At 38.7% G+C, this 12,132-nt stretch overlaps 1 protein-coding gene across 1 annotated transcript in view; it reads right to left on the bottom strand.

Annotated features, from left to right (window-relative positions):
* Window positions 1–12,132, bottom strand: part of PTPRN2 (protein tyrosine phosphatase receptor type N2) — a 717,244-nt gene that overhangs the window by 444,077 nt on the left and 261,035 nt on the right. The window contains exon 9 of the mRNA XM_060683595.2: window positions 11,513–11,901. Coding sequence (XP_060539578.2) covers window positions 11,513–11,901 — 389 coding nt within the window. The remainder of the gene's footprint in view (window positions 1–11,512; window positions 11,902–12,132) is intronic.

Below are 12,132 nucleotides of genomic sequence, written 5' to 3'. Positions count from 1 at the left end.
GCTTCAACTGTGTCTTCCCAGAAAGGTTCCTGATTATAAATAATTATCTTTATGTTTCTGAATGTACTGTACTGTACAATATAAGAAAATGCGATGCAAGAAAAATGAGATCCTTCACATACATAGTTAAACATTTTTAAAAATGGCTATCAAACTAATTGTTAAATAAGCAGGTTGAGTCCCCTTGTAATACAGGACAAGCAGAAGCTGGTTGTCCAGGAGTCTCCTCAGAGGGAGTCCAAAAAGTCAAGATGGCAGCCATATCCATGTAATTGAAGCTTGATTCCACCCCCTCCCTTCTTTATTTTTACATGCTTCACAACAGACATAAAAAGGATGGTGATCCAATTGCACGATTGTGGCCATCTTGACTTTTTTTTTTTACCCTCTCTGAGTTCAGCCAACATATACTAATTTAAGAGAGATTCTTGCGTTTAAGCAGAAGATTGGGGCTTTAAAACCTAATGGAAAGAATCTATGGATATATGTAAGAAAGCTGCAAAAATCAGTATTATACAGCAGCAAATAACATACCTTTTCTGTATCTCTTTTGTGCAATGTAACAGTTATAAGATTTTGTACCCATTCCCCACCATCCAGTCAGAGCTGAGGAAGTTTCTTGGATGAGAAGCGAAAAGTTTTAAGAGAAAAACAAGATAGTCCAGTTGCCTCTTGAAAAAGCACCTTTGAGACAACCACGTCTTGGATATCCATAGACATATACTTCTTTTATGGGCATTCCAATGGGTTTATGGGCATTCCAATGGGATAGATAGAATGCGTCATTTTAATATTGTTCAAACTCCATTCACATGGTGGGACTGATTGAGAGCACTATATATGCTTTCCAACCTCTCATGTTAGAGGCTAAATGCTTGTTAAATACAGGTTTAGCCCCTCTGACATGGGAAATAGTTCACCATACTAGTCCATGGGTCTAAAAGCAAACCCAAAGTAATACCAAATGTGAATTTCAAGCTTTCCACCTCTCTTCACTGGGAACATTTCAATGGGAAATTCTCGTCTGCCTGGAATGCCTGGAATCGTACATGTTTGACAAACTAAATAAATAAATAAAATAAATAAAATAGGATAAACAATCAAAGGAATAAATCAAACAACAGGAAGGGAAAAAGCAACAAAGTTCAAATTACAGCAGAAGATTGAGCCATAAGGCACAACATACAAGTCAAATCCAACAGTGTTGTGAATTGAATATAGAGTTATGCTAAGTATTGTTGATATCAACTTATACCAAGTCTTCATAGGCAATAGAGATAGTTGCTTTCCCTCTTCTTGCTCAGGAGGCAGGTAGCTTCTCTGTGGCCCTTAAAGGCTAATGAACTGGCCAATCTCAAAGCCTATAAACAACTGTTGCATTTTGAGATTGTGCCACTAATCACTAGGGAAGGAGTTTGAAGCAAGATAATCAGGGAACAGGGGGAAAAGAAGCAGAGATTCAGAAAGAGAATATCCTAAGGTAACAGAGCTGAAATCATTAGAATATCAGAAAGCCGGAGGGTACAGGAACAGATCCTCAGGCACAACAGTCCTGTGGGAAAGAAGAAAGTTAGGACCTGTTCTATTATGCCTGCAAGGAACTACCTCTACTCTGCCAAGACTTTTTCCATAATTAGAAGCTTGAGTTAGTTTGAAAACACAAGACAAGATAGAAATTATATTAGAATAAGGATGGGAAAAACAATCTGATTTAATGGTCATATCTCCTCCCTACTCTAGAAAGCTAGGTACCATTAGGAAATAGGACTTAACATTAAGTCATCTACTTTTTAATGCAATGGAAACATCACTTTACAGCTCATCTTGCATGGAATAAAGTGGCATACAGAGGCATCTGCAAGAGGTTAAAAAAATAGCTATAACTGCATGATTGCTAAAGTTCCTTCCCACTTTTACATGAATGGCAATGCATATGAAAAGGGGAAGAGCTTCAGCTATGGCCTCCATCTTGACTTTTTTAAAAATACAATAATCATTCCTGGTAGTATTTATATTATGAAGCAGAGATGCCTTATTTTTCAAGACCAGTTCACTGGATGTTGCATTCTCACATCACGAAGGAAACAATCTGACTTGAAAGGAAAGCTATATTTGGTCACTTCTTTGCATATTTCAAACAGATTTCTTTATTTCTGTACCTTTCTCATTTTCAAGGTGAATAACTAAGTGAATAGGCATAAAATCACCCCATCTTTCTTCTATACTTTTAAATGTAGTTTTAAAATCTTTTAAAATTGTATCTAATTATATCCATCAGTCCTTCAGGTTGGGCCAGATCAAAAAACAAACAGCAGAGAGTTTCTAGAAAGGCTACTTTATTATGGCAAGATATAACAAGTTTCTGAAAATCTGTCCAAGTTTTTATTTCTCCCTTCTTATACTAATCAAAGTCAAGAGTTATTCTTAGTTTCTTTCCACTTTAATCTTTACACTGTGTAATAACTTTTCCAAGTCTCTCTTTAACAACTCCTTCCTCCCTCACCCCCCTCCATGGCTCTCTCATACCTTCAACAAAGTCAATACAAAGCCATCCTTATTCCAGTGTAAAAAATGAATTAATATTGGGTTTTCAAAGGTAAAAGAGAAATCAAGGGTATGGGGATTAGTACAGTCCAATAAACATAGAACATCTTGTCAAATGCAGTAGTAACGGTGATAAAATCCACCTTTCTGCAATTTATGCCAGGGTGAATAAGGCAAATATTAATATCCAGATACTGCATAACACGTACTGAATTATGACAAAAGGGAAAATATTAAGTGAGTCTTAAGATTGTTCTCACTTCCCAACACACTTGTCAAATCTCCCTATTAAATTAATTCCATTTGACGAGGGACAATTTTGCCCAGCTACACCCATACAATTTTGCCCAGTTACACCATGATTATTAGTGCATGCCAGATGTTTCTGGTCCAGCAAGAACTACACCCACTTCAGAGAAAAAGTTTTGCACATCAGCTAAAAAGCAGGAATCAGATATAGTTTTTCTTCTTCATAGTTATTTCCTAAAAATAAATCCAGAGTGCCCAAATGTAGCTCATTGTCTTCCTGTGTCAATTCAGCACAAGAAACTGATTTTCTATAACTAGGAGAAAAATATTAAAGACTCACAGTTCTGGCACAAACTTTATGCATATTCTGTTTTACATGAATTCAGCCTATCTAATTATGCATGAAAGTATGATTTTTTTTTTAACCAAGTAATTATTTGAGTTATTCCAACTCAAATTACCATGTCAGGAACATCATACACTAGTATGACATCTATCAAGTAACTTATATACAAAATTTGCTACAAAATGTTTTTTATAGAAGCAGGCAAAATATACCCACTGATTTAATTTTTCAATAACTAAATATAATTGATATCACCTTAATTAAATTACTGGATCCTTTGAGGATTCTAAATATTATTCCTTAAAAATTACGAACAATACCGATTCATTAAAATTGATCATGCCAAACAAATTTTATTTCATTCTTCAGCTAAGAAGAAATTAGTGATCCACTAAATTAGTGGATCAGTGAAATGCTGTGGACATATATATTTAGATTTCAGAAAAGCATTTGACAAAGTATACTATAACCTAGTTCTTGGCAAGCTAGAAACATGTAGCATAGGCACCACCACAACTTGATGCGTTTGTAACTGACTAACAAAGTGTACTCAATGTGTAGCCCTCAAAGGAACTACATCCACATGGAGGGAAGTAAACAGTGGGTACCCCAAGGTTCTGTTTTAGGCCCAGTATTCTTCATTATCTCCATAAACTATCCAGATGAGATTAGAGGGGGAACTCATCAAATTTGTAGACAACACTATGCTGGAAGAAATAGCCAATACCTCCGGAAGGCAAGCTCAAGATCCAAAAAGATCTTGACAGACTTGAGCACTGAAATTCAACATAGATAAAAGTAAGGTTTTACATTTAGGCAAGAAAAACCAACTGTATAGATGCAGACTAGGTGAAATATGGCTTAGTACCAGTAACTATGAGAGGGATTTTGGAGTCCTACTAGACAATCACTTAAATATGAGCCTGCAGTCTATGGCAAGAGCCGAAAACCAATGCAATTCTAGACTGCATTAATAGAGAAATAGAATCAACATCATATGAAGTTCTAGTACCGCTTACAAAGCCTTAGTAAGACCATACTTGAAATACTGCAACCAGTTTTGGTCACCACAATATAAAAAAGGTGTTGAGATTCTGGAAAGAATGCAGAGAAGAGCAACAAAGATTATTATGGGCGTGGGGGCTAAAACATATAAAGAATGGTTGCAGGGAATGGGTATATCTAGTCTAGTGGGAAAAAAGGACTATGGGTGACATGATAGCAGTGTTCCAATATTTGGGGACCTCCTACAAAGACAAGAAGATCAAACTATTTTTCACAGCACCAAAAGGCAAGACAAGAAAGAATGGGTGGAAACTAACCAAGAGGAGCAGCAACTTAGAACTCAGGAGAAAATTCCTACCAGTGAGAGCAATCAACAAATGGAATAGCTTGCTTTCAGAAGTTGTAGGTGCTCCATCACTAGAGGCTTTCAAAAAGATAACTCTTTTTCTGAAATGGTATAGGGCCTCCTGCTTGAGCAGGGGGTTGGACTAGAAGACCTCCAAGGTCCCTTCCAACTCTGTTATTCTATGTTCTATATTTTAAGTATGTGTCCAGTTCAGGTGTCGGCAACCTGCAGCTCCAGAGCCACATGCGACTCTTTCGGCCCCTGATGTGGTTACCTGTTGGCTGAACCCACCATTGGCTGGCCCCATCCCTCACCCTCCCCTCCCAGTCACTCCTCATCTGGCCTGAGAAGGTAAGGGCGACGGCAGGAGATGGAGACTTGTTCCATATTCCAGAGCAGGAGTAAAACACCCCTGTACTTGCCTCCTCTCATGGGCGCTTCTTCCAGTCCTTGTTGGTGCTGAGTGACTTGCTCTCCACTCTGAAACACTGGCCAGGCCTGGCTATAGCCAATACTCCAGGTCATAATGGGCTCCAGGAGGAGCGGACATTGTCTCCCCCATTGTGAAGCAAACTAAATTTAACTGCTGTGCAAGGCACTGCAAGAGCACAAATTTAATTTAGTCTCCCCACTGCTCTCGCAGTGCCTTGTGCAGCAGTTAACTTTAGTGAGCTTCACAATGGGGGAGATGGCATCCCCTCCTCCTCCTGGAGCCCATTACGACATGGCACATCAGCTGCACTGGGCCGGGCCAGTGTCTCGGGGTGGAGAGCAAGTCGTGTGTCTCCCCGAGTGACCAAGGTGCATGCAGTACCAACAAGGCTGGAAGAAGCACCCCCGAGAGGAGGCAAGTACAGGGGCACTTCACTCCTGCTCCAGCAAATCTCCATCCCCTGCCGTCACCCTTACCTTTTCAGGCCTGACGAGGAGTGACTGGGAGGGGAGGGTGAGGGACAGGGCCAACCAGTAGTAGATTCAGCTGAAAGGGAGCTATAGCAGGGGGACAAAAGAGCTTCATTTATCTGGGAACCTGAAGTGACTCTTGAATTAAATCATATGGTAAAAAGCACCCAAAGAAGAAGAAAGAAAGAAAGACATCAACAAAAAGAAAAAAAAATCAACCCTCGCCTGTTTTTGTAAATGGTTCAAGAGGGAACAAACACACACACAAGAGATAGAGAGAGAGAGAGAGAGAGAGAGAGAGAGAGAGAGAGAGAGAGAGAGAGAGAGAGACGGAGACAGAAAGAGAAAAAGAAGAGAGAGAGAGAGACAGAGAGAGAAAAAGAGAGACAGAGAGAGATATATACCTTTTTCCTACAGAAAAGAAAACACTGGGAGCCACAAAATCTGGGTAGGCGTGGCTGGGGGGAAGTTAGTGACGTCGAGTTGGCCATACCCACCCAGGTTTTGTGGGTCCCGGTGTTTTCTTTTCTGTGGGAAACGGGTCCAAATGGCTCTTTGACTGTTTAAGGTTGCAGGCCCCCGGTCTAGTTGTTGCAGTAAGAGTTCCGTAAACAAACTGCATACTATCTTAAAAGCTATATCCTGATTTTGTGAAAAGTTGACAGAGAATATATTTGTAGGTCAGGCTTCTCTTCCAATATAACCTGAATCACTCAAGAACATTTTATACTGTTAGCTTTGTTCTTTCACTAAGATCTTTTAGCAGAAAATAATGAGCAGCTTTTGATCTAGTAGCCCATTCTTTCACTAGATTCTCCTTGCTATGAATTAGAAACTCCGAATGTCTCAAACACTATAATCATTACAGACCTACTATGAGAGATAATCACATCCTGCTACCTTATTTTTTAAAACTGTCATCAGATCTCTTGAGGCTTGCTGGGACACAGTTTGAGTGTCTCACACCTGACCGATAAATGGTTGGGACAAACACAAATAGAACCAATAGGATTAAGCTAGTGTTTGATTTCTCCCAAAATATTATCTATCTATCTATCTATCTATCTATCTATCTATCTATCTATCTATCTATCTATCTATCTATCTATCTATGATTATATATCATGAAGCGCTGTAGGATAATCAATCTCTAGATAAAGAATTCCAATTGCTATAAAGGTGTGAAACAATTCTACCATTAAAGAAACCAAACATGTGAAGTCTTCAATCAGTTTTCTCTACTTTTAAAATTTAGAGGAAAAAAGACAAGTTGTGGCAAGGTCATTTCCTCTTAATTATTGGATCCACAATTTAGGCATGAATTCTTTTTGGAAAAGTCATTGAGGTTTTTTTTTTTTCCATTCCTGATTTGGATTTGCATATATACAGTTTTGATGCTTACAAATTACTACAAATTCAACACCATCTTAGGAGAAAAATGTACAAGTGGCACCAATGGCTTGTTATACAGGACAGTGTTTTTCAACCTCAGTAACTTTGAAATGTATGAGCTTCAACTCCCAGAATTCCACAGCCAGCATTCTGAAAGAATTCTGGGCTTGAAGTCCACACGTCTTAAAGTTGCTGAAGAAACACTGATACAGAAAATGTTTATCTGTGGCAAAGAGAAAACACCAGCTTCCTTTTGATTGAACCACAGCAGCAGAACATGAATATTTGCACACTTAGTGCCTGGTTACCAAAACTGTGGTTTTGATGAAGGAGCAAGTAGAAGATGGAGAAGAAGGAGATTACATTTGTTAGATGACTGCAGAGATTATTATATCATGCTTGTATAAACAAACTCACCCCATATTGTACTTGGCCGGACTCAACTCAAACTGCTACTCCAGAAGATTTTATATCCTTTGATAGGCATTTTATTTTGAATACTTTCAAAATAAAGCTTTCTTAGCTTGGACTCCTGAAGCTCTAGAGCAGAGCAATTCATTTTCCCAAAGGCCAAATAAGGAACTAGGACTGTCATGTAGGGCAGAGTCAATGGCCTGAATGAATTCTGTTCAATATTTTATTGCTTTATAAAAAGCGATCAATTATATGGCTTTGATTACTGTGAAAGCGTGTAAACACACATGCACACATACTTTCATAAGTTGAAAAAAAATAGTAAGTCACCTTCAAAATAAAAAGAATGCAGTTGTATTGCATGCATGGTGTACACTTATTTACATTTTATTTCTAATTTCCACTTGACCTCACATGGGCCAGACAGGACCAGATATTGCCCAGGAGCTGCAAAATGCCCAGGTCTCCTCTAAAGTATGGTTGTCCAAATGTTGACCTGCCTGATCACACTGAATGAAAAGGAATAGTCTTGGGCTACATATAAAGTATATAATATAATTCATGTATATAAATATCATTAAAATCACATAGTGTTAAAAGTTTACAATTTTATGGGGCTGCATTACTTGCTCCCCAGGTGTGGCCTGTGGGCTGTGAGTTGGACATGCCTGCTCTAAAGCATTTTTGTTTTCTATCCATCACACTCAAGAGACTAGGGAGAATAAACTTCAGCAAGTGCTCTACATTTTGGTAAATCTTTCCTTTCTGTTACTCCTTGATCAGCTCTCCAATTGTCTACAACAGAATTTCCCAAGTTTTCCGGCTTTGCAGACTGGCATGGGGAGGGGGTGTTTCCGTTTGAGTGACGGGCATGCACTCACCCCTTGCTCATGCAACGGGAGATGTGAATGCCCCGATTTTGAAGAGCTCAAATCGGAATGCCCCGATTTGAAGAGCCCAATAGTGGGCTGTGGCCCAGGGGCCTCTGGTCTACAAGATCTTCTGCTGTAAGATCCTCTGCCATAAGCAGGAAAGTATGCTAGAGCAAATGTAAAACTGTCTCTAAGAAATCTTTGATGCTGGAGTTCAGCAGCCATTGTGCTTCTCTGTCTGTCAATGTATTTACATCCATTTGAAACTCCATATAATAATAAAACAAAATCTCAGAAATTTCTCCCTAGGCCCTTGTTAATATTTGAAGTAGTAACCAAATAGTGTTAGATAATTCTGTCTAGTTTTACTGAAGATTGCGATCTGTAATAAAACTTAGCTCTTTTTAGAGAAATATTCTCTTTTTAAAAAGGAGACAAACACTGAGATATTTTGCAAAAAGAAATGGATTTAAGACTTGGAAAGAACTAATTTCTTGGGGTTTCTCAAGGGTGCAGTTTATTCAATATTTGTTTATAGGAGTATTGCTTTCAAATTAATACCAGTTCACTAAAAGCCATTGTTGAAAGTTTGTTGAGAAAGCTATGCATAATCTCTAAACAGAGAATCAAGTGCAAAGCTAAACCAGTCAATAAATTTCTTGTGTTCTGTATTTAGATGCTTATGTGAATAGCATGTGAAGTATTATAATATAAAAGGTGCATAAAAGGAATTTATCACTTTTATGCAGGATTCTTTATTCTGTATGCATAAATAAATAAATATTAACATCTACAGGAACTGTACAAGATTTCCCATTGGATTCAGCTTTGTGTCTTGAATTTCAGTTAAATTGAAATTCAAAGGAGTTGCTGAATGCAGCAAGCCCTGTTTAATAAGGATTTGTATTAGGTAGGCCATATCGTGCCAGGAATAGCATTTCCCAAATTCTGTTCCCTAAGATCTTAAACAAGCCAAGGGTAATGGTTGTAAGAACCCTGCAATTTAGCATCAGCTGGCATCCATTTTTTCCAGCTTTGTTTCCTCTAAGGCTTTATTAGCTACTGAACATTCATAAGCTTACTTCTGTTTTGACAGGGCAGCAAATCTCTGCTTGCCACATGTTATGCACATACCTTCCTTCTCCTCCTTCCCCGCTACAAATAGGTGTGAAATTTAAACCTTTTAACTCAGACAGATTCAAGTCCAGACCAATTTATAAAGCAGATGACACTTTGCAAAAATCAATTTCAGTGGTCAGACTATGAAGGTCAATGGAGATTACATATCATGGAAAAAGTAACAGGAATGTAGGAGTGAAGGAAGATCAGCTCTCCAGAGCAATTATGGAAATGTGACACTAACAGAAGCAATCCTTGAGTAGTCTTACTTCAGATAAACACAGGATCCGCCTACATCGCTGAAACAGTTGAAAAGGGTATGTTTTAGCAGATTTTTTTTCCTTTGCATTTTTTTTGCAGGTTTTCTAATGTAGCTTTGTTGTATTGAAAAACTAAGCTGGAAGCGGTAACCTTCCTAAATTATCCAGAAAATTTGTAGGAAGTGAAACTGAATAGACAATTTCTCCAAATTTTTAAGAAGGCATGAGAACCTGTCCAACCATTTGCCAAAGGCAAGAGTTTAAGAAGGTCAATAGTATCCCTACTGAAAAAAAAAGTCCCGAGGAGGAGTTCCATCCAACAGCTTCTTTGGGGATTTGATAGAAGTGTGAGTAGCCAGGGAGGACATAAAGTGAAAGACAGAATATTCACAAACCTCATCCTTGTAATTAACTGCAAGAATACTCCCCCACCTGTTATATGCTAAAGATGAGATGAGTGGACACATCATCAGAAAGATTGACCACCATATGCCTTGCAAGTAGCCTACTGAAATCAAGAAGGGATCTCAAGATCAAGCTACAAAGATACTGTGAAAGGAAACCCTACATCAGCAAGGGAATTTACAAACTATGGCTACTGACAGAACCCACTGATGATCCCTGGGCCTCCACTGAAGCCTCCACTGGCTTTGAAGATAGGCAGTGCCCAAAACTGATAGAAAACCATCAGTCATGTCGAAGAATAATACCACCACCACCCAAGTTACTATAACATTGGACTTCCCATGCTCTTATTGTGCTACACTCTGTGCTCCCAGACTGGAATTGCAGAGCCACTTCTCTGTCCACAGATGAATTACCAAACCATGTCTTCTTCAAACCCAAAAGACTACCGTATTGTTATATAAGTATCCCACATAGCAGAGATGGGTTTCAGCAGGTTCTGACCAGTTTTGGAGAACCGATAGCGGAAATTTTGAGTAGTTTGGGGAATCGGTAGTAAAAATTCTGACTGGCCCCGCCCCCATCTATTCTGTGCCTCCCAAGTTCCAGCTGATCAGGAAGAAATGGGGATTTTGCAGTAATCTTCCCCTGGAGTGGGGTGGGAATGGAGCTTTTACAGTATCCTTCCCCTGCCATGCCCACCAAGCCATGCCCACAGAACCGGTAGTAAAAAAATTTGAAACCCACTACTGCCACATAGGCACTTTTTTGTGCAGAAAAGATCAGATGCTACCAGACAGGTGTTACTTAAAGACTACACTCATATCAAGTAAATTTTGGCAAATTTGTCATTTCACTTCTTTTCAAGCCTAGTCCTCATTTAATAGACTGCAATAGACCTACTTATACAGAGGTGGGTTTCAGCAGGTTCTGGCCAGTTCTGGAGAACTGATAACAGAAATTTTGAGTAGTTCGGAGAGCTAGTAAATACCATATCTTTCAAGCCATTAATACTTCTGTCTGCAAATCAGTAAAGGACAATGTATGAAGGACAGTCTTCCTTTTAAACATTTACATGGGAAATATATACGCTATTACTTTTTTAGCAAAGCAACTGGGGAGAGACATTAGCCGAGAAAACAACAGGGTTGGGATTGTACTGGTTCGGACCGGTTCAGGAAAACTGGTGGCTCTGATAATCAGCTGGGAGCAAACTGGTTCATCCCAACGATCAGATGGGCCCACTCGCCCGCCCGCACTATTTTCCATCGTTTATCTTCTAAGCTGATTCGCGTGGTAGAGCAGATTGCCACCTGGATCAGCTGTGTTACTCCTCCGCACAAACCAGGAAATGAAGATTTCTTGAAACTGGGCACGCACAAATCGTGCAATCACTGAACCGGTTGTTAAACCAGGATGATCCCACCACTGGAAAACAGAATTCTATTTCCCCCCAAAAGGGGATTAAAATATGGAAATTCTGGAAATTGCTATCCAACACTTTCCAAAGATACCAGATTGGGAAAATATGATCCAGTTATATTTTTTGAAAATAGGAGGCAGTGTGCAAATATTACATCTAAATCAAATTCTAAATAATTGTTCTATCATCAATGGACAGCAAGTTCATAAATAAAATTTAAATATCCATACTTACTCTTTCTCTGTCATGATGTAGCCATATTCTTCCACTTTGGAAGACTTTGCATCTAACTTGAGGCCTTCTCCAATCTTTTCTTGAGTTGCTTCATAAACACTTTCATCTTGAAGCCACATATTCTTAATCCATTGATGAAGCTCACTTAGCTCCTTGGAGCTGGGTTCAAACTCTGCTTTTTTTTGAGCGATCAGCTCTCTTGAGAAGGTTTCACTCTTCACATTTTCAATCCCAACCTTGACTTCTTCAGATGAAGATGAAAGGTCTAAATCATCTGATTTTTTCATTTCTGTTTTAAAGGATTCTTTGGACAAATATGACTTTGACAGATTTTCAGGAACCATATTTTTACTCAGGAAATCTGGTACCTTTGAATCTAGATTGTCCTCCTATAATAATCAAAACAACAAATACACCTACTGTAGTTTATTATAGTTGATTGTGTCTAATTCATCAATTCAGCTTTACAGTAGAGAGTAATTACTTTAGCAGTTTTTATGTTGATAGCCTTTCTTTAGGATGAAAAACTCTGGAATTCATCTAAGCTGAAAGTTAACTTCAAACACATCTTAGGCTGCACTAAAGAACAAAGAAAAAAATCCCCCCTTTTCGAGTTAATT

Source organism: Pantherophis guttatus, chromosome 4, assembly GCF_059756535.1.
Source record: "Pantherophis guttatus breed Tessera chromosome 4, ASM5975653v1, whole genome shotgun sequence".
Taxonomy (NCBI): Eukaryota; Metazoa; Chordata; class Lepidosauria; order Squamata; family Colubridae; genus Pantherophis; species Pantherophis guttatus.
The sequence above is the reverse complement of the archived record's forward strand: the minus strand, read 5'-3'. Positions and strand labels throughout refer to the sequence as shown.